Consider the following 22859-nt stretch of genomic DNA (forward strand, 5'->3'; position numbering starts at 1 on the left):
AAGTCTGACTGTTACAGGAAGGAGGAGAATGGTGGCTGAAAAGCAAAGTAATAGATGCTTTTAAAAACCGTGTGTGTTAAAATAGCATCGTGCATAAGTGAAACAATCATTCCGGTGGAAAAACAACTTTCTGTGAATAATCTCAATCATACCTGGAATTTCTAGGTTATGGAACTTTTCATACTACACGTGAGTTAGAAAGGCTAAGTGTAAGTTATTCTCTTCATTTTATGGGTGGTAACCCTGAGCTACAGAAAAATTTCTCTAAGAAAATGGACAAGGAAGGAATTGAGGTTCATCAAATAAATATCTTCACTGATTTTTTTTTAAAGTAGAAAAGTACAATGCACTGTGTTGAGACAACAATTTTACTATAATAGCCACATGTTGGAAAAGTCTAAAATTTTAAAGCTACATTAATTTTTGGTACACGTCCCATGGAAGATGCCTTGTATTCCAGTTACATCCTCAAGATGCCAAAGTCAGTCTTCGGGATTGGTGCGTTGAGGGCCGCACTAAGACTGAGACCCAGGACCAGTCTGGTGTCCACTGGATCAATAATCCCATCATCCCACAGCCTGATAAAAGAACAAAACGTAAGTTATTAGGAATCCATCACCAAACTACCATTTACACAATTTATGTCCAGAAACACTGAGGCTTTTCTTCAGGTCCTAGAGGGATCTACTGATGAGCTTCTGTGTACAACATTCTCAGAACATTCTCATAACTGAAACCACCTTCAAAGGAGGGGGAAAGAGAGAAAGAAAAATGACAGGACTTTCATCCCCAGCCCTCACAGAATGTCGGAGTGAGCTTATGGCTTTGGGAACTGCTTCAAGAAACCTCAGAGTAATCCTTGATTTTAAAATATTTTTATGTATTTCAGGAAAAGGTTTCCTGTTCCTCTTCTGCCCATCCAAATGTACAAGTTGATGTGTTCCTATTACTAACATGGAGAGGCCCGTGAACCCAGGTAATAATCTCAAACCAAAGTCTCTACTGGAAAAGGTGTATTTCCCCAAACTCCCAACTTTTAAGAAACTCTGACAATTCCTGAATAGACTTCACTACATTTGGTTAATAAAATACCTTCAATATAAGTCCTCTATTTTTTGCTACAATAGGAAAATAAGTAATAGCTTTAAGCTGCTTACAAAAGAAACCCTGAAGTGGGAATGTGTTTGCTTTTCACTGACAACCTCAATTTTATAAAGAAAAATGAATGAGAAATACTGTTTTTTAAAGGTCATTAGTAGGTGGCAGTTTGGCTTTCTTTAAACAAACTGTCTTCGGTATCTGGACAATTGCATCAATTATTAAACCATACTTACATCGACAGACCATGAATCAAATCTTTGCTCATAAAACATTCATAATACAGACCCTGGTATCAAGAGCCAATAAGGAAAGGCCACTCTGTCATGCGTAACCAGGTCAACTGATTACACTCCCTTCTGAAGCCTACAGCAGAATAATCCAGCGAGCACAGCGACACCAGGGCCACTTTGAGATGGTCATGGAAAAGACTACTCCAGGTAAGAGGCCCTAATCAAATGCCTGAAAAAGTTCTGATTGTAAAAAGAAGTGAGCAGAAGCAAACGGGCATGGTGCACCTGTAAAATAAAGGATTAAGAGAAACACAGAAATTACAGCAGCAGATAATGAAAGAGCTCTCTGAAAAGACAGGTCCAACCATGGCAGGGCCAAAACAGACCACAGAAGTTTCTTGGTCTGAGATATACTAAACCCGAGGAAGGCACCATAAATTGGCTTGAAAATCCTTTCATCTTTGAAAAGAAAATTGCTGTCCCCATGCCACCAAGTGTTGCAACAGAAGGGTTAAGCATCTTCAGATTAACAGAAAAACTTCATGTCTTACAATATTTATTTCCAAAGATAAATCTATCTGGGCCATCTGCTCTCCTGCCTTGAATACAGTCCATTAAAATAATAATACTAATGTAAGCATGAAAATAATAAAGGATTCAGTCTTTCTCAAAAGACAAACTTAGCCAGGGCTGAAAAACAAATTAAGCTCCTACAAGATATGCTATTTTTCAAAGTTTAATATTTCAACTGCCCTTGTGAATTTCACTCAAAATCTTATGTAGAAACAAAAAACTGTAGGTAAGCTTACAATTTACTATTTTCTCTTAAACCTTTTTTTAGGGTTTTCTATGTCCTCTTTGCTTTTACTGGCTACTATAGAAGTCTGTTTAAGTGATGGTAAAAAGAACATGTTTATGTCTCAAAGACTATAAAATACTTTGGTCTTAACTAAAGCAATCAATGACCCACAACACCAAAATATACCTGCGAATTTGCTGGCAAAAATATGTATTAACGAGAAGAGAAATGGGCCTTTTAAAGATGTCAAATGGTGTTATTTTCCTTCTGAAACTAATTACGCTCTTGAAAATAAGTATGGTCAGCCCTTGTACCCCCAGTGCTAGGAGCAGCGCCTGCCACAAAAGTTGTGTTCAGATGACTGAATGAATTCTAGTTTGTTATTTTCTTTTCTCCTTCCTCTCCAGTTTGCCTTCACCAATAAATGACATAAATCACAGCATAACCTAATTTTAAAAGACACAAATAATTATTTTCTTTATTCCATCTGCCCAAGGGATAAGAGGAAGATAGGAAGCTTAGATTATTCTTCCGAATGAAGAACATTAGAGTTGCTGAAAACAGAGGTCTGGATGCACACACATCAGCCAGTCTCCAGCCCGGGCAGGCCGTGATCATTGATTACCTCATTAAGCGGCGTAAGAGACAAACAGAACCAAGAGCTGCAATGCCGTGTGAGTGATTACTTGGTGTTGACACATAGACCCTGGCTCTGAGTAATGACCTTCTGAAGGCACACGCACACTCGTTAGCAGGTGTCCAGCCAACAAGTGTCCAGCCAATCTCATGTTTAAAATGGGGTAAACAGGAAATAATCAAAGAGAGGGGTATCACAGGAATCCACATGTTGAAGCAAAAATTATAAAAGAACGAATTCCCGAAAATGACACAGCCAGGATAACTCTTAACTCTTAAACTTTTCAGCCCTGTAGGCCCAGATACCTCACCTATAACTGGGATAAGGAAGAAGGGGGGAGGGTTGCAGAATCACACCAATGGTGGTGGATACACAGCCCAGCCTGGGAGAAGGGGTGGTATTTCAGCAGGCATTCCCATTATAGAGATAACAAGACAAAATTAAGTGTGTCCAAAGGTTCCTTTCTGGTTCCCATGAAGGCTGGACCAACCCAAACACCCAGATCTCTGTAAAGCTGCCGCCCTGACAACATCAGGACGTGGTTATTCCCTGGCTCCCACCTTGCACTGGAATAGTAAGGGTCTCCTTCCTCTTCAAACCTCTTAATGATGGGCTCTTTTAAAGCTGCTTCATCAGCACTGGAGAACTGAAAGAAGAAGGATCATGAGTAGGTCCACCGCAGTAAAACAACAGAGCCACTCAAGAGAACCTCAAGAAAAAAAGGGGCAAGCATTGCTTGAGTAATGGTGCTACAACACCTTCACAGTGATACGTAGAGATTACAAGGGATGCTTTAACACACACAATCTCCCCCGCGACATGAGTGCCGCCGTGGTGCACCATTACACCGCCCTTATCGCAGACGACATCCTGAGGCCGTTTAGTGTAAGGTTCAAAACCGAGGCTCGGGGTCCAACAATGGATGTGAATTATACAATATAATGAAAGGACAATCTTACATTTAGCAGCTTCCGTTGAAGGTGGACAAGTAGGGAATTTTCATTCAAAAGAGCCAAATTCAAAAAAATTTTAAAGCTTAAAGGGGTAAAACAACAACACAACTTGAATAAACTCAAACAGCTGAGAGATATTTTTCCCCTAATTAAAAATTCAGTGGGTTTTGCCCACCAGTATTCCAGAAACAAGTGATAATTAATTCAGATGTAAAAATCTTCATGCAAACTAATTTTGAAAACGTGAAAAATATTTTCAACTTCAAAAGTATTTCACACCAAAAACAAATGACTTATTTCAAATAAATCCAACCTTCTTTTATGTACTTTCATAGTTTAATATTATTTTATGTCAAGAATTTGGAAGGAGAACCACTAAAATCCTGTACTTTCCTTTCATATATAAAAAGAGACAAATCCATAGATTTGTAGGTCAAATTGATCAAAGAACAGCTATCCGATAAGAGATCACTGAGCTACGATTTAAGGTAAGTCTTCAAAATATCAGGTAGAGGGGCACCTGGGTGGCTCAGCTGCTTAAGCATCTTGACCTTTGATTCTGACTCAGGTCACGGTCTCAGGGTGGTGAGACTGAGCTCCATGTGGGGCTCGGCTCCATGCTCAGCATGGCGTCTGCTTGAGGATTCTCTCCCTGTTTCTCTCTCCTCCAACACACACTCTCTCCCTCTCTAAATAATTAAGTAAAATCTTAAAAAAATATATCTATCAAGGAGAATTTCATACCCCCACCACCCCTAACACACACATAAATAAACCTTTCATTTTGCTTGGATACTAATCAGTACTGAAGTGAAAATGAAACCTCAGTTTTAAGTGTGCAGAGTCGCCACCACTTGGAAAAGGAGACTGAGGACGCGGGGCATGCGTGGGATGCATTCAGGGAGGTAGGGCTCACCCTCCACGCTTAGCTTATCCCCATCCCACCAACTAAACAGTTGACCAGATGACCCCCTAAATGGCAGGAATGAGAGCCCTAAAGGCAAGGCCTCCTCCATGTTACGCCGTGTTATGATAGAACAGCACACCTGAACAATTCCAAGAACAGGCATCGATCATTTGAAGGCTTGGTGCTTACACAAAAGTCGTAAGTTCTAACTAATTAAAATTACTGAAGGGGCATCTGGGCGGCTCAGTCAGTGAAGCCTCCAACTCTTGACCTGGGCTCAGGTCATCTCAGGGTCATGGAGTCGAGCCCTGAGTCGGACTCCACACTCAGCACAGAACCTGCCAAGCTGCTCTCCCCCTCTGCCCGGCCACCCCCCCCCCTCGGCACCACTCCCCCCCCCGCCACTCCTCCCCCCACCCCGCGCATGCACGGGTGCACTCTCTCTCTCAAAAAAAAAAAAAAATGAATGCAAAACTTCAGAAGAATCTCTGAGACACAAAGAAAAGAATCCACTTTAAAAACCTGCAGTGAAGAATCTACCTCAATACATAACCTTGTTGTTCACTCAACCCTGAGACTGTGAGTTGTCAGCCCCCAGAATGTCAGCTGCTCAAGGGGCAAGAGCCACATTTTCTCTGAGTCATGTAAATTTTCTAAGGTGCTTGGGAGCACGCTGTACCCTGTGGAGTCCTCAGTACCTTTTGTTCGGTGATGCTGACAAGACCGAAAAAATAATCTCTTAAAGGACCTCCTATTAACATGCAGCAAAACTAAAAGCCGCCGCTTGCTGATTTGCCTTTCATCAAGCTGCCAGTCACCTCCCCGTTTTCCTCCATTTATCCACGCACGGTGTCATGTGACTCATCTCTCAATTAGATGACTGAGCCCTCCCACTCAAAGACAATCTAAGGGAGAAACTGAAAAAACAAAACTCGGCTGCTCTCAGTCATCAAATCAAAGAAGTAAATCACATTTTTAAAATCTCACTAACTCCAAATGACTAAGAGCCATACATCCTTATGCCTGAGGCACTCACAGGCACAGTTTCGGAAGTGTTTTCTTGGAGATTCGGAAAAATTACAAGAAGGGACCTCAAATAAAGTGGCTCTAAGAAGAGAGACAGAGCATGTCAGTCGATATTGCTCCAAGTCAGCATCTTCTAAATGAAGCCAGGCCCTGGGGTGAGACCCTAAGCCACGAACACTGAGGGGTCTGGGCGCACTGCTCCCTGCCTGCAGAGGGCTCAGTGGTAAAAGCCAAACCCGGAGAGGCAGAAGAAATGGCATTTACTTTCTTCCCTTCTCGTGCTCTTTGGTCCTTTGCTACTGTGGCCAACACATTGGCTGCCTGCTCTCCCCCCATCACCGAGATGCGAGCGTTTGGCCACAGGTAGAGGAATCTTGGGCTGTGGGGGGAGAAAAGAAAAAAATGATCAAGTTAATTCACTGTACAACACGGAGATTTTCACAGGCCCGTGTTTACCTTCTAAATTAGTGGTTCTTCATTCTAGCTGTGCATTACAAGGGGATTTTGTCTTTTAAACCAAGCTTGGAACCCACCCCAGGCTAATCTCCAGAAGTGTGGCCTGAACGGAGTAGGATTTCTAAGTTCTCCAGGTGATGGTGATGTCTGTTCTGATAAATTTTATTTTTCCATTTCATCTCAATTTGCTGGGCATGAAAACATTCAAAATATCCCCTTATTATCTGTGGTCATGCCCTGTTTTCCATTCCTGATATAAAATAAAGCCTTTCTGCTTTATTTTTTAGTTTTACTAGCAGATTATTAAATTTGTTAACCCTTTCAAACAAAACAACTCTGGGTTTTCTGATTCTTCTATCTTTATAATGTCCTGTTTTCTATTTTTCTTGTGTTTAATATGCTGTTCTTCTGTGAACTTCCTGAGCTGGCTCACTGATTTTCAGCCTTCTTTTCATATATATATATATTTACGTCTACTACACACGTTCCTCAAAGCAAGACTTTAGCTGCATCACACAAGTTATATGTAGTATTTTCATCATCAGCCATTTCAAAATACTTCCTGACTCCCATCGTGGATTTCTTCCAAGTAGCACAATCAGCCTTAAACTTCATTTCACTCCTCCAGATGATACAAATGATGGTATAACTGACCAAGATCTGCGAATGTCATTCTGGGTTTCAAGTAAACATGTAACGATCTGACCATTTAGAATTATACTTGAAGTGTGATTCTTTCTTTCAGAGAAAACCACGACAACCACGTACCTATATGCTCTGCCACACATCCCATAGTTTCCAGCCCCGTAAGATCCCCCAATGATGACAGTTATCTTAGGCACTTTGGCGCAGGCTACAGCAGCCACCATCTTGGCACCATCCTTGGCAATTCCTTCAGCTTCATATTCTCTACCAACCATAAACCCTAAAAGAAACGAAAGAGGAAAAGCCTCTGGATGGTGGGATTCATGTGCAGAAGTCAATTCCAACATGGTATTTGAAGGACATCTTGCCAACTATATTTTACTACAAGGCTCCTCACTATAACAAAATATTTATATGTGAAATTTACCCCCAAAAAAGTGTGTTTTAAAAGATAAAATAGAATTGCTTCTAATCACTTCTAAAATTTTCCTTAAAATGGTTCATCTGGATGCACACGAAGATCTTCAAGTGAGATAAGCGTGCAAGAAACTTATCTTCCAGAAATTCCCTCAGAAGAGCGGCTTGGTGACAAAAGAATGTGACACGACAAGTTAAAGACAAAGGGCTGTGGCAAGACAACTATGAGGCCTCCGGTATTCACGGTATTCACGGACCTGCTTCAATACAGAAACTGCTCCTTCTGAAATGCTGCTTTACACCTCTGAGGAAATCAAGATTCATGTTTCATAGATGCTAAGGGCCCCTGCCAGTGACTCACTAGCGAGGCAGAAGCATTTTCCACAACTACAGGATTCCCCTACTACCTCAAGGTCCCAGCTCTGCTGAAACTGCTCTGCTGTCACACTGGGCCTCCCAGGCCTGCCAGGCCTTGGGTGCAATCCTCCTCCCCTCACCAAACCCAAGTCAGGCTTCAGGTGGCTCCCTCCCCACCTATCGACTCACTCGCCTGTCACTATTTTTGCTTTGCAAATCCCAGCCATCGAGTCATCCGATTCCACTCAGTTTCTATGAGACGCCCGTACAGGCTGCAGATACAGCACGACTGACAGCACTGCCCTCCCCGGGCACGATGCGCTTGCTTCCCTGGGCCCCTCTGAGCAGGGCCCTCACTAGAGCTCAGAGCCCCTCTTCCTGCCTTGTCTTGACTCCGTGAAACATTCCACAATAGCCATCTCAAGTAGCAGCTACCTTTTTTTTTTAAACTAATTTTACTTTATTCTCATTATGAAGATAATACATGTTCATTATGGAAAACTGCATATATTTTTTTTAATTTATAATTTTCTTCTTGTTTTGTCAAGTTAGCGCCACATAGCAGCTATCTTCAAGCTCTGCTCCCTCACCTGGGACCCCACTGTCTCTCTATTCCCTGTGGATGATTTTGCCTTGAAAAGATTACACCACCTCACTTGCCTTCTCTAACCCTTCCCAGCAGCAAAAACAACATCATCATGCTCCCTTCCTTCATCTATTCTCAATTCTGTGGAAGAAATTAAAGTTACTCAAAGACTGTCCCTGAGCCCTCTTCTCGTCTCGCAGGGAGTTCTTATCTCTTCCCACAGCTTTAAGTAATACCTACATATTCTGAGGGGGCCTACATCTTCACCTGCAGCTAACACATGTCTTCCGTGCTCAAGATTTATCCAACTGCGCTCTGCATATGTATCTCCATGAATGTCACACAAGTCTCTCAAATGCAAGGTTGCAAAACCAAACTCAGCCTCTGCTCTCTGCCCCCAACCCAACTAAAAACCAAAACACAAAAACACAGGTATATCTTCCAGGAAGATGGTTTACTTTACTGGTGGTTAAGAAACCATGAACCATTATTAGAAACAAGGTCCCTGGACTCGTGAAGCCTTAGAATCCTTTTTCTCTGGCCTATTACCAGGTTTGCCTCCTAGGACCCCCTCAGGCTGCTGCCTGGATAGAATGCCTCTCAAAACTCATCTAACCAAGTATCACAAACTTAAGAGCAGCACCAGATAAAGATGTCTTAGCGCCAGGACTATTTAAAGCTCTGCTGACCACCATGAGCCAAACTCCTCTTTCTTGTGAAGGCTTGCCTGATTCTAACAACTGATTAAGAGCTCTCTTTTCTTTGAGCTTGAGATAACCAAGGATCGCTTAGAAGATAGGGGTGGGGGGCTTTCAGCTACCCAACATATCTAAGTGCAACATACAATGTAAATAGTAGAATCCTAGAATTCTAAGAAAAAGAAATCTACAACCATAAAAAACCTTAAAAATCATTGCATCCACATCATCGGTGAAACATGAAATCCAGACAGGTGCTACTGATCACATCATTCTTTGGAGCCTAAATTCAAATCCCCAGACTGTTGTTCAGGATGTGCATAGACCTTTTATAATGTGTCACTTCAGGCAGAATTAACTACACAAGAAAAGATGAGGGAAAGGGTGAACCACAGCATGTGCTTGAAGTCCTTTAAGGAAAACAAAGTGCTAGGGAAGAGATGACGGGTCAGACAACGCCCTTGGAGTGAGATCAGAGAGTGTTGCTGGTAGAGAACACAGCCCTGCTGCTGTGGGGAAGGGGAAAGGGAGCCCATCTGACCGTGATACGTGTAACTCAGAAACTGCTTTATCCAAATATGGATACATTTCTCACATATTTGATTCATGAAGGGGTAAACCTTAAAGAGACTCTACAAAGAGTATCCAATAGATCTTTCTGCTGTGACAGAAGTGTTCTAGGTCTACACTGTCCAGTACTGGCGTCATACCGGACAATGAAGCTCTGGAATAATGCAACAAGGCTGATTAAGCTATTTTCTTACCGGTAATGTTTTGAAGGAACAGCAGAGGAATATTCCTTTGGCAGCATATCTGGATGAAGTGAGCCCCCTATAAGCAAATAAGATAATCTTTTCAAAGAGGGAGGGTAACAAATCTGCATCCACCAAGCACCCTACAAACACAGTGATAAGAAACACCCCGTGCTTGGCTGGTAACAATACCACCGTGCAGACCCACGGTCAACGGGACGCATGACTGTGCTGGTACCGCATTGGCTTGGCAGTTGCCTGTGTGTCACTGGCACACAGCTGTAGGGATGAAGTCAATCGCTAACATTCTGAACAGCAAGTGAAACTCAAGAAACGAAGAGAAGAACTGCTTGTCAGTGGGAATTCCTGAGCCTTGCAGTAAGATAATTCTTTAGTTTTCCAGTTTGAAAGAAAACAGAATATAAACACTTCCAAGACAAGTATTCTCACAGTCTTAGGCTATGTACATGTCATCCACGGCACTTATAATTCATGAACCTTATAAGAACTTTTTAAAACATTTGATTTTTTTAAATAGTGCTCTAGATAAAACAGGTTAATGTAAACCTCCACAAAAGCTGTTCAAACACTAACACACACACACACACACACACACACACACACACACATGTTCACATGCACGTACACACAGTGTTCTGCCTACTAAGGCATCTGGTTAAATATTTTAAAGCTTTCATGTAATAAACTTTCATTCATTACTTGACCTTCAAAGCAAATTGTGTTTAAATTAAAACAGAAAATCTTGAAAGAGTTTAACAGTACTTGCCTTTTTTGCGGATTCAGAAAAGAGAACTCCGTTATTTCCAATGATACCTATAGGGTATCCAAATATTCTAGCAAATCCTCAAAGGAAAATTGAAAAAAAAAAGATTTATGTATTTCAGAGGGCTTTTAATTCACAGCTAACAGACATAGTTATACATTCCTTAAATTCAAATCAAAGTTTAAAATGTGGAGATTTTGTCTAGGGTACAGAACAGCTCACGTCACAATGTTTTATTTCTAAGGTATCGGAGTCTGGGTGTTTTGCTTCCTTGAGTGGGCTCCATGTAAAGGTGTCACTTGTCCGACTGGTTGGATTGATTAGATGATGGGGTTAGAGTGTCACCCATTCATTCGTGTAATGTATGTATGTCAAGCGCCCACTAGGTACCAGACAGAGGATATTCTGAAATGGAACAATCACAGATGAGAGCCCTTTAAACACCCATGTTAAGAGCTCTCCACCATTTTCAGATGACTGGCTTGCCTGAGAATGCCTGTGGTGATGACAGGCCCTCAAGGTAAAGGGGATAAACTCAGCAAAGGCAGACTTGCTTACAAAAGCAGGAACACAGTCAAGCCTGGGGGGTCGTGAGTTTCCAGTAACAAACGCAGCTAAGCTTAGAAGAATGAATCTCACTGCCACTCCTACTCCCACTGCACACACCCACTGTCCATACACACAGACACACCGGAGAAGCAAGGAGAAGGAAAGGGAGGGTAACAGTATGTGAGGGAGACACCTGAGGTGACTTCAGGAGGTTTTTGTAAACCTGAAAAACTTGACTAGAGAGAGCTTCCCAAGAGTGAAGTTCGACAAGCCTACTTAGGACTCTAAACAGATGTCAAAGACTTGGAACCCAAGAGTCAACAAACCGTGTTTGTTGAAGTGGCTCAAAGTGCCCAGAACCGGCTCTGTCTTCAAGCTCAAGATGCACAGGCTGCCACTGAGGTGTCGCTGGTATGTGACACAAAGCAGGTGCTCAAAAAATTGTTGAAAAAAATTAATGGATAAGAGAGAATGTCAACCTACTGATACACCAGGACACTAAACTGTTAAAAATTTGTTCTTGTTCTTTACTCTGGCCTTCTCTTGGTTTTCTTGGTCTTTCAGTCCTAAAACCCCAGCCAAAAGCCTATGCTGTCCATCTTAAATGGCACTGCCACTTACACAGGCAATGCAGAGGGGTGACCATCCCCGGAGGTCTGGCAATCCACTCAGAGTTCAGCCCCATCCCACAAGAACAGGTAGGAATCTTGCTCATCTCCCGGCAGTCTGGTACTGCCCCTAAGGTATAGTGCCCCGTGAGCTATTTAGGCTTCCAACCTTAGCCTGGCCTGGGATCTCCAGGGAAAGGACAAGTAAAATAGGCACATGCCCCGCTGTATTAGGGACACAGAGGAAGTGCCTTCACCAAATTCCTTCAGGCCAAACAGGAAAGCAAAATGTCCGAGAAACTACTAAGGCCTACGTAAGGCAAGTGCAGAGGCCGGAGGAAACTCTTCAGAACTGCCAGAGTCCCCTGAGCCTCAGAAAAATCTGTCCTTCTCCCTCCCCACCAACACTTCCTCCTCTCACACCCCCCATGCCCCTCTTCTTCTCACACCTCCGCAATCTTATGTGAATTCCAGTAGAGTCAAGAAGAGACAGAAGAACTACATATATCCTTAGTATTCTAGGGGACAAAGGTACCACAGTCTTTCAGCAAGTAAGGGGTAAATTCATAAAAACGGATGACCAACACAGCCCATCTATCTTTGGGAAAAGAAGCAGAAACAGCTCTGACTTGTTTCAAACTGCTGCACAAGAGGTTACATCCTGAACTCTTTGGTCACAAATCCTGAATATACATCAAACAAAAAGCTCTTAATCACTTAAACACCTCAATGCAAAGACATAAATTCCACTCCCAGTGTGAACCCTTTTGTCGCTCATAAATCAAACCAGGAGAAAAGTGTTGTGATTTGTCCTTAAGCCTCAACGTATATTTGCAATCTGGATTTTTGTAGTGAGTAATTTTTTTTTAACTCTCATATGTTGTCTTCAGGTTACTCACTACATCTTCTAGCTTTCATAAGACCAAATAAAACTCACAGAATTCATTTTGTCATTTGTACAAGATAGATCATTATGGGTCTAGAATCTATGTTTCAAATACTTTTCTTCAAAGGCCTACAAACTCAACACTTCAGATGAATGAATGAACTTTTATAAACAGCCTTATGTTGTTTTTTCGTATTTGGTTTTCTGTCCTGTATTCTCAATCTAGTGTTTACACGATTCAACGTTAGACCTACACAGAGACTATGAGCAGGTGTAAATCACTTAACGTCCTTCTAGGAAGCTCAACGTCACATAAAACCAGGTAGTAGAATTAAAGACTAAGGAACCAAGGAAACAGTGCTGAAATTTTCAAAATCATTACAAATTATCCAGAGAAACAAAAAGAGCTACAAATATTTCTGCTAACTTTACTTTGATAAGAAGCTTTTTTTTTGTAAGAGAGGGAGAGAGAAGTGGGGTGAGGGGCAGATAGAGATGGAGGGAGAGAATCTTAAGCAAGCTCCATGCCCAGTGCAGAGTCTGACATTTGGCTTGATCCCACAACCCTGAGATCATGACCTGAGCCAAAATCAAGTCTTGGATGCTGAACCGACTGAGCCACCCAGGCGCCTCAATAAGAAGGCTTTTATACAGTGAATACCACCAAGTCTCAGACAAGGTCCTATACCACAGCATCTAGCCGTCATCATCGTAAACTCAGGACGTATGAAGCCATTCAGCTACACATGACCTTCACAAAACAACTCTTTTTGAGTACAGACCCACACACTTGGACCGCTTTAAATAACAAAGCTCACACCAAATACGTCAATACCTTGAGACAAGAGACCACTTACTTTCAAAGCAATAGAAAATGTCCAGGGGCGCCGCAGTGGCTCAGTCAGTAGAACATAGGACTCTTGATCTCACGGTTGTGAGGTCAAGCCCAACACTGTGTGTAGAGATTACTTAAAAACAAAATCTTTAAAAAAAAAAAAAAAGTTCATATTTTCGATTCTTTGCCTTTATACCTGTAACTAATGTGTCTCCATACAAGGCTTTGAACTCGTTGAATCTGCTTCCATCCACAATTCTAGCAATGACCTAAGAAGGAAAATAACAATGTCCCAGAGAGATTATATTACAAAAGAATTTTTACCTTAAAGTTATTCATAAGGAAAACAAGTTTGTTGTTAAGTTCTCACTTTCAGAGAATTTCACCCTACAGAGCGAGTCTTCTCACTGGAAGTTCACTTTCTATGCATGGTTAAGACCCTGAAGTCATTCTGGGCCCTGGTTCTATACCACACTGTAGGAGCCACATGCTACAAACCAGAAAAGCAGAGACTATGAGGGCTGGAAGCTGGACTCAGAGCTTCAAGAGCTGCTCAAAATTACTGACAAAGGGCCAGGGATTCTATCACAAAGCACGATATAGGCTCAAAGTCAGGAGACTTAGCTTCCAAGTGAAGGGATCGCACAGGATTTGCGTGTCCTGGATAATGTCTCAGTTCTCACTTCTGCAAAGGTGGGACAAAGTTGTAAGGATGTGATGAACCTAAAAAAATAATGCTGAGATGAAGACCCAGCTCTCTGACTCCCAGGTCTACTGCTGAGAAACTAGAGTCATAGGCTGCTTACCTAAAATCCTAAGCCTCAGTTTTTTCCTCTGATTAAAAAAAAAAGGATAAGGGGAACCCTCTTAGACTGTTGGTGGGAATGCAAACTGGTGCAGCCACTCTGGAAAACAATATGGAGCTTCCCCAAAAAGTTAAAAAAAAAAAAAGAAAAAAGAAAAAAAAAAAAGAACTACCCTACAACCCAGCAACTGCACTACCAGGTATTTACCCAAAAAATCCAGGAATACTGATTTGAAGGGATACACGCATCCTGCTGTTTCCAGCAGCGTTATCTACAATAGCCAAACTATGGAGCGAGCCCAAATGTCCATCAACTGATGAATGGATAAAGATGTGATACACACACACACACACACACACACACACACACACACACAATGGAACATTACTCAGCCATCAAAAGGAACGAAATCTTGCCATTTGCAATGACGTATATGGAGCTAGAGTGTATTATGCTAAGTGAATTACTCACGGAAAGACAAATACCATATGACTTCACTTGTATGAGGAATTAAAGAAACAAAATGGATGAACACAGAGGGAGGGGAAATAAAGAGAGGGCAAGGAAACAAGCTGTGAGAGACTCTTAACAACAGGGAGAACAAACTGAGCGTTGACGAAGGGAAGAGGGCGGGGGACTGGCTAGACAGGTGATGGGTATTAAGGGGGGCACTTGTGATGAGCACTGGGTGTTGCATGGAAGTGCTAAATCACTCGATTGTAAAACTGAAACTAATACTGCACTGTGTGTTAACTAGCTGGAATTTAAATAAAAACCTAAAAAGGTTAAAAAAAAAAAAAGACAAGGGAAAAAAGATAATACTTAAAAAGTGCTAACTAAAGCACACAGCCTGGCCCTCACTGGAAAGTGGCTATTATTATTAAGACTTCAATAAAGTTTCCTTGATTCTGAATCTGATATGCTCGAAGGACCATCCCACATAAACACACATCTAATCTAAAAGGAGTAATTACTAAATAGTTTATCCTTGGGACTCGTCAGATACATCAGGACTATTTCGAGGAGTTCCAAACATATTCAAAATTTCTTCGGAAACTATTTTAGATGATATACACCATTTTTCTTTCTAGTCCAAACTTCCTTTTTCCTGTTTGCTACATCAAAGCCTTGTTTTGTAACATGCTAAGGCTGAAAAATAAGTGAATGCTTCCCAGTAGCATTCTTTCCAAAAAGTAAGAGCGTACTTGGAATTATTTTTTATTTTCCTAAAAGGTCCGATAATGTAATGGGAATATAAGTTATCTGTTCTAAATGCTATGTAGCTCCAAAACCGTACCTTCTAAAACACGATCAACATATAACAACTACCATTCTTTCACACAAAAATAAAGCCCCTCAAAGAGCACAGCAAACTAGGGCCACTTAGTATGAAACTATCTCCTATTTGCTTTACGACGACCACCACCCAGCCACATAAGACATATTAACTCATCTTTACAAAGACTCACACTTCAGGAAGGAGATATATCATTTGGTACTATAGCTATTTCTAGAAGTGGAAAGCGATGCTCAGAGAGGCCCAATCCCAGTACCACTGACTAGGGAAATAAGGACTACAAGCCAGGTTTTCCAATGAACATTCCAGAGCTTTCCCCCAGCTCCATATAACAGTAAGACCTCTATACAAGGCTTATTTGCAATTACAGAAAAACATAATACACGATCATCATCACAATGATGACTATGAATCAGCAAAAAGTAGAAAGTCCAGGAAACTATATTTAAGAAGGTAAAAGTCTATCTTTATAAAAAGACCTCCATTTAAATGAAATGGAACTATCAGGAAGGCATGGATGTGCATCTGTGTTACTCATTTCTGTACCCCTGGTGCCTCAAACAGTATCTTCACAGAGCAAACACAATAAACACTGTTGAATTAACGAGAAAAAGTGGTTATGCTTAACAGGATGAATTCTTAGCCATCTAGAAAACCTAGCTATCCGCAGCAACTCATTTCTCAAGCATATCAGATTGTAAGAATCAAACTTTCAATGCCTATAATGAATGGAAAAGGCAAGCTAAAATCCTAATTCTGTAACTTACAGTTAACTAAGTCACCTTGCTAAAGTGAAATACCAGTTGGAGCTCCATAAAATCCAGAATGTGAAGACCCTCCAATATAGGGTATTGCCTCAATATGTAACCGTGCACATTCACAGCTGGGATAGTACATTCATCAGTTCGTTCAAAAAAATATTTACCGAGTGCCTACCACGTCACCAGGTATTATTATAACGAATAGGACCTAGCCATGGAAATGGTTTCAAGAAGAACTTTTAAATATTGGAGAAATGTTTGTAATTTAAATTGGAGAAAGATTTTTAAAAAATACACACGGGTATGTTTGTATGTATAGACTATTGCAGCTACGTAAAAATGTATACATATACATTAAGGCCAAAACACCAAAATATTTGCTGCTTTCTCTGGATGTTAGAATTACAAGCAATCTCATGTTTTTCAGCATTTTCTACACTTTTTCACAATTAGAACACAATAGTTTTATAGTCAAAGAGAAACCGAACAAATATGAAGCACAGAAACTGAGAGTAAGATTATTTCTTAATTTAAAAAGTATTCTGTTATATATGGATAGCAAACAAAATAAGAGACTACATGCTATATGCAAACACTAAAAGTTATCAATCTAGACCAAAGAAGACCATGTCAGCAATCTGTAACCATAGCAACATCCTTGACTATAATCAAAAGTCTAATCTCTGCTAAGGTCATACTGATCTAAAAGGGTATGTTTCTTCCTTTCAACAACTTACTGACATTTCCTCCACTTCCCAAAATAAGAGCACTAAAAAGAAACAGATGACAATTATGACATCATTCCTAACGTGCACAGGAATAGGGAGTCCTACTTATGAACAAAGCAAGCTTCATCATTGCGCAATGAAAACTTTCCAACCATTAAGAGGTTTTTATCCCCCTTCTCTCTTCTAGTAAGAGATCTTTCCCTTACACGTCACTCCCTACTGAAATCCACAAGACGCTCCAGGCAGGAAGATATCTAGATTTCACCTTAAAAATGGATACACTCTTAACTCTAGGAAACAAACTAGAGGGTTGCTGGAGGGAAGGTGGGTGGGGGATGGGGTAACTGGGTGACAGACATGAAGGAAGGCACGTGATGTAATGAGCCCTGAGTATTATATAAGACTGATGAATCCCTGACCTCTACCTCTGAAACCAATAACACATTATATGTTAATTAATTAAATTTATATTAAAAAATAAATTTAAAAAATGGATACACATATAAAGAGACTGACAGCACGGTTTACAGCTCACAGCTCCACTCTACACACCTCTCGGATATCAAAGTGTCTCTTAAGGTTAGTACCAACTATTCCATACAACTCATCAGCAGGAAACAAAGGATCTTCAGAAGGTTCTACAGTAACCTGAGGAAATATAAAACAACCATATTAACCTATTCAAAGACATTATTCGAGGTTATATAAGCCAAAATGCTTTTGAAGAAAATAGAAGATATAAAAACACAACCAACTCACATCCAATTTCTTCTGATAATTTTGATTCCTCACAATCACCCTAGTTAGGTGAAGGGCGTGATGGTCATCCAAAGCGTAGTAATCGGACACTCCAGACTTTCTACAGAGTAAAGCACACCAAAATAATCAGAACAGGGAAAAGGAAATAAATATCTTAAACCCTAAAGATCTTCTCTCATCTAAGGATGACATCATTTTTACATCCAAAATGCTTTAATCAATGTCATCCAACTTGATTCTCATAATGTCCCTACCAGAACAGTATTATCCTTATTTTATAAACAGGAAAAACTGAGGTCTACCTAAATTAAGTATCTGGCCCTAGGACCCTCAGTAGCTATGTAAGAATCCATACATTCTATTTCTCAATCTTTCTTTTTTTTTTTTTTTTTAAGATTTTATTTATTTATTTGACAGAGCGAGAGACAGCCAGCGAGAGAGCAAACACAAGCAGGGGGAGTGGGAGAGGCAGAAGCAGGCTCCCAGCGGAGGAGCCTGATGCGGGGCTGGATCCCAGAACGCCGGGATCACGCCCTGAGTCGAAGGCAGACGCCTAACAACTGCGCCACCCAGGCGCCCCTCTATTTCTCAATCTTGACCTTCCTCTTCTAGCCCAGAGAGCCTTGCTGATGAGGACTTCTATTTAATGCTCATCCCACGCACCTCCAACAAAATTGTATATGATAAAGTTCAACAACCGCAGATGTAGTCCGTAACGGTGAAGTGTCTGTAGCTAACTGAGCTCCTAATGAAGATGCCAACTACGGTCTCTCATCGCAGGGAGGCTGCTGAGGCCCTAACCTTACAAAGTTACACCTTAAGAGCAAGCTGTCATGGGTAACATACAAAGGCTTGAAGACCCTGTCCCTCAAATCAATGGGAAAAATGAGTATTGATATAACAGAACTGTGATAACGGCCACAGAAGTTCCTGTTCAATCTCAAGTTTAATGTGAATGAAGCATGGACTTGCTCTATTTATTACTTTTGCTCTTATTAGATGGGTTTTTAGCTCATATGTAGATATACTGATTCTATAACGTAGTATTAAAAAGACTACGCCGGGGTGGCGCAGCTGGTTGAGCCTTGGGCTCTTGGTTCAGCTCAGGTCGTGATCTCAGGGTCGTGGGATTGAGCCCCGAGATGCACTCCACGCTCAGCATAGAGTCTGCTGAGGACTCTCCCTCCCTCTGCCCCTCCCCTGTTTGTGTGCACACGTGCACACACACATGCACTCTCTCTCTAAAATCAATCAATCAATAACTGTTCGGGTGCCCGACTGGCTCAGTTGGTGGAGCATGCAAATCTTGATCTTGGGGTTGTAAGTTCGAGCCCCACGATGGGTGTAAAGATTGCTTAAAAATAAATTATTTAAAATTTTTAAATTAAATTTAAATTGAATTAAATTTAAAATTTTTTAAGTAAATAAATAAAATAACTGTAAAGACAGACAAAAATATGTACCTGAAAAAAAACAGAATTTTGGTTCATTTTATGAGTAAGAACTAACCTGCAGCAATCTAAATTGTGATGTCTTGTCCAGGGAAAATGCCAAACCCTTAACAGAAATTTCTTAGAACTGGGTTCTCATGGTGGTTTCAGGGCACTCTCCACCTCTGGATTGGGTGTTTCTCAATAAGAACAGAGACCGTGTTTACTCCTCACCACAGCCCCCCAATGCTTCGCAAATGGTAGACCCTTCAGTTTTTTTGACATTTTATAACTAACCATATCTTTTTTTTTAATAATTTTTATTTTGTTATATTAGTCACCATACAGTACATCCCCAGTTTTTGATGCAATGTTCCATGACTCATTACTTGCGTATAACACCCAGTGCACCATGCAATCCGTGCCCTCCTTAATACCCATCACCGGCCTATCCCAATCCCCACCCCCCTCCCCTCTGAAGCCCTCAGTTTGTTTCCCAGAGTCCACAGTCTCTCATGATTCATTCCCCCTTCTGTTTACCCCCCCTTCATTCTTCCCTTCCTTCTCCTACCGATCTTCCTATTTCTTATGTTCCATAAATGAGTGAAACCATAACCATATCTTTTAAATGCTTTATACAACATACCAGCTATAACTGCTGACTTCTAGCTATACTGCAATAATTCAGAAAGCAAAGAGAAGCAGAAGGAACTACTTCCAAATCAGTAAATATTTAAAATAATATGCTTTCTTTTAAAAACTGCCTAGTATTGGGGCGCCTGGGTGGCACAGAGGTTGAGCGTCTGCCTTCGGCTCAGGGCGTGATCCCGGCATTATGGGATCAAGCCCCACATCAGGCTCCTCCGCTGTGAGCCTGCTTCTTCCTCTCCCACTCCCCCTGCTTGTGTTCCCTCTCTCACTGGCTGTCTCTATCTCTGTCAAATAAATAAATAAAATCTTTAAAAAAATAAAAAAATAAAAATTAATAAGTAAATAAAAACTGCCTAGTATTTACCAAAACAGCAGGAAAGGGAAACCTTTGATGAGACACTATATTTTAGAAGCCTTTGTGTCAAATTAATTCCTCAGGATAGCTAATCAGAGAGGTTTAAAATATGTATTTACGAAGACAGAAGAAACCCAAAGTAATCTGTGACTAGTAAATTTTATCAGACTGTTCAAAAAAAAGGCCATCACCACCTAATCACTGTCCCATGATTTTAAACAGGTTATTATGAATGATAATCATAGCTAGTGTTAATAGGGCACTTACCAGGTACCAGACACTGTACTATGAGGTGGGAACGATTCTTATCTTCACTTTACATGTGAAGACATGAGGCTCAATCAAGTTAACTAGTTTGTCTACTCACAAGGGTAGTAAGTAAGGCAAATAGAAGATGAATTCCAGAACCTACACCCCTAACTTGGCATACCGCCTACAGCTTTTATGAGCACCGGATAACTTTTTTTAATTAGTCAAAAAAAATTTTTTTAATTTAATGCTCCTCGAATGCTATCTTCATCTCCTTGTTAAGCATCCACAGTGACAGCCCACTTTGTCCTGTACCCCACTCACTCTATTCTACCTGTGAGAGAATTCTACCTCTCTCCAGGCTGAAACGCCCATACCACTGTCTCCCTGCCACCGTCAGTGCAATCGGAGGGGAATGCAGCATGGCCACTTGCACACTTGTGCTCACCGTAAACAAACAAGTGTTCTTCTGTTCCACATGCACACAGAAACTCAGGCTCGTCCTAAGCTTTTCTCAGCCAACCTCAACACCACTCCCTTAACCGCTCCTCCTTTCACCTCTAGTTGGAAAACCAGAAGCATGCTAGCATATTCATTTTGTAATTGTTTTTTAGTTCTTTTTATTTCTCTTATTTACATAAAGACATTATTAATCCTTGAGGGCAGGGACCAGGCCTGAAATTGTTCCGTGTTACTCCCAACACTTAGCGCCACCAATCTACCCACAGTAAGCACTCAGTGAGAAAGGAATGAAGGGGAAATTGAGGCAAATGTAGGTCCTTCACATAACTCTTCTAAAGGCTCAGCAGTGTTCTTTGACAGGAAAGTAGAAATGTGCCACCTGTCTCTTCTCCGACCTACTAGATGGCTCTCACAGCCACCTGCCTCCATGCGTTTGAGGTCTGGCAGCACAAAGAGAGGTTTATGCACCTGCCAGGCCACGGAGCTCAATGATTAGGCCTACCTGCCATTTCCGCCTGGCTTCCTCGGGTGCGGTCCAGGACCCTCCTCTTTACTTACACTCACCTCGAGGTGAGCTAGCTCATCTACTCCCATAGGTTTAAATTCTACTTCTACGCTGATCACTCCCAAATAAAGATCTCCAGCACAGATCTGGGCTGCAGACTCTTACCGATTAACTGCTTACTCAGCCAGCATGCCTACTTGGATGGCTCAAGCACCTCTAACTTCTCAGGTCCAAAAGGAACACCCAATCCCCCTGCCCCATCCCCACATCTCCTCCTCCTCCCATCTTCCCAATCTCAGGAAGTGAAGCCTTTCCCAGTCATCATCTTTGTCACCTCACTTTCCTATACCCCTCGTATGAAACCCACCCGCAAGTCCTTCAAACCTATCTCTAAAACAGAGCTCGAACCTGGTCACTCCCCCTACCTGCCCAACCACCAGAACCATCTAAGCCACCAGCACCCTCACCTGTTGCTACAGATAAAACTCCCTGACTGGTCCCTCAGGCAGACTCATGCCAACTTCCTAAATGTTCTGTTTAGCAGCCAGAGTGACTTTTTCTACTGAAATATTTGATAATAGCATATCTCGCCTTAAAACTCTTCAATGGTTTCCTAATTACAATGGTTTCCTAACAACAATAAAAATAACGGCAGTTAACATTAATAGGTACTTATTTAAAGCAGGTATTATTTCAAGCAACTTACATGCGTCACCTCATCTTATCCTCACAACACTCTAGGAGGTAGACGGTCTTCTTACCTCTGAACTCTAACCTGAAGTGACTGGCCCAGTGACACGTTGCAGGCAGCTCAGGGCTGACTCACAAGAGCCAACTGCGTGTGCCTCTTCCTGATTCCACGCTCAGCGGTGTCCTGCTGGGACCTTGCAATCAGCCTCGGTGGGGTCATTTACACAGAGGCACTGGCAGAGGCCACAAAGCCAGACTTTTCCCTCCCCAGAGAACAACTGTTATGTTATCTACCTGCTCTTCAGAGTTTAGCTAAGCTACTCCATGGTATGGCTGCCCGGTCATCTGTTTCGTGTGGCTGAGTGGACTGCAGGGACCTTAAACCGCCTCCAGCCCGCCTATGCAAGCGTAGGCGCTGGACAGCCACAGACGCACAAGCACAACTAAGTCCTGATGTGACTTCCCGAACAAGCCTTGCGATCAAGTCTCCTCCGCCTCCCAGCTCCTTCCTGAACGCCTTCTGTGCACAAGACCCACGTGGAACTTAACAAAATGCCAATCTTTTGGTTTGGACTGACTAAGCTAGCCTTAGCCTAGGAACCCCCAAGTGCTCCAATCAGGGACCCTAAGAAAAAAGCGTGCTCAGGGGCACCTGGGTGGCTCAGTCATTAAGCGTCTGCCTTCGGTTCAGGGCGTGATCCCAGCATTCTGGGATCGAGCCCCACATCGGGCTCCTCTGCTGGGAGCCTGCTTCTTCCTCTCCCACTCCCCCTGCTTGTCTCTCTCTCACTGGCTGTCTCTGTGTCAAATAAATAAATAAAATCTAAAAAAAAAAGAAAAAGAAAAAAGCGTGCTCAGGCTCTGCCTCTGTCTGCACTCTGCCTCTTCCTCCCACGCTCCCAGTGTGGCCCCTCGAGGCATGCCGTGTACTTCCTCCAGG

At 41.9% G+C, this 22859-nt stretch overlaps 1 protein-coding gene across 3 annotated transcripts in view; it reads right to left on the minus strand.

Annotated features, from left to right (window-relative positions):
* Window positions 1–354: 354 nt before the first annotated feature.
* The window catches only part of MCCC2 (methylcrotonyl-CoA carboxylase subunit 2), a 61765-nt gene continuing 39260 nt past the window's right edge, over window positions 355–22859 (minus strand). For all 3 annotated transcript variants that reach the window (XM_045809785.2, XM_087862088.1, XM_087862090.1), the window contains 9 exons: window positions 17578–17677; window positions 17371–17466; window positions 13423–13495; window positions 10352–10428; window positions 9577–9643; window positions 6878–7034; window positions 5918–6032; window positions 3328–3413; window positions 355–578 (listed from right to left, as the gene is read on the minus strand). In XM_045809785.2, coding sequence (XP_045665741.1) covers window positions 461–578; window positions 3328–3413; window positions 5918–6032; window positions 6878–7034; window positions 9577–9643; window positions 10352–10428; window positions 13423–13495; window positions 17371–17466; window positions 17578–17677 — 889 coding nt within the window. In that variant the 3' untranslated portion in view covers window positions 355–460. The remainder of the gene's footprint in view (window positions 579–3327; window positions 3414–5917; window positions 6033–6877; window positions 7035–9576; window positions 9644–10351; window positions 10429–13422; window positions 13496–17370; window positions 17467–17577; window positions 17678–22859) is intronic.

The sequence above is a fragment of the Ursus americanus genome, chromosome 5 (assembly GCF_024610735.1).
Source record: "Ursus americanus isolate L20-20 chromosome 5, mUrsAme1.1.p, whole genome shotgun sequence".
NCBI classification, from domain to species: Eukaryota; Metazoa; Chordata; class Mammalia; order Carnivora; family Ursidae; genus Ursus; species Ursus americanus.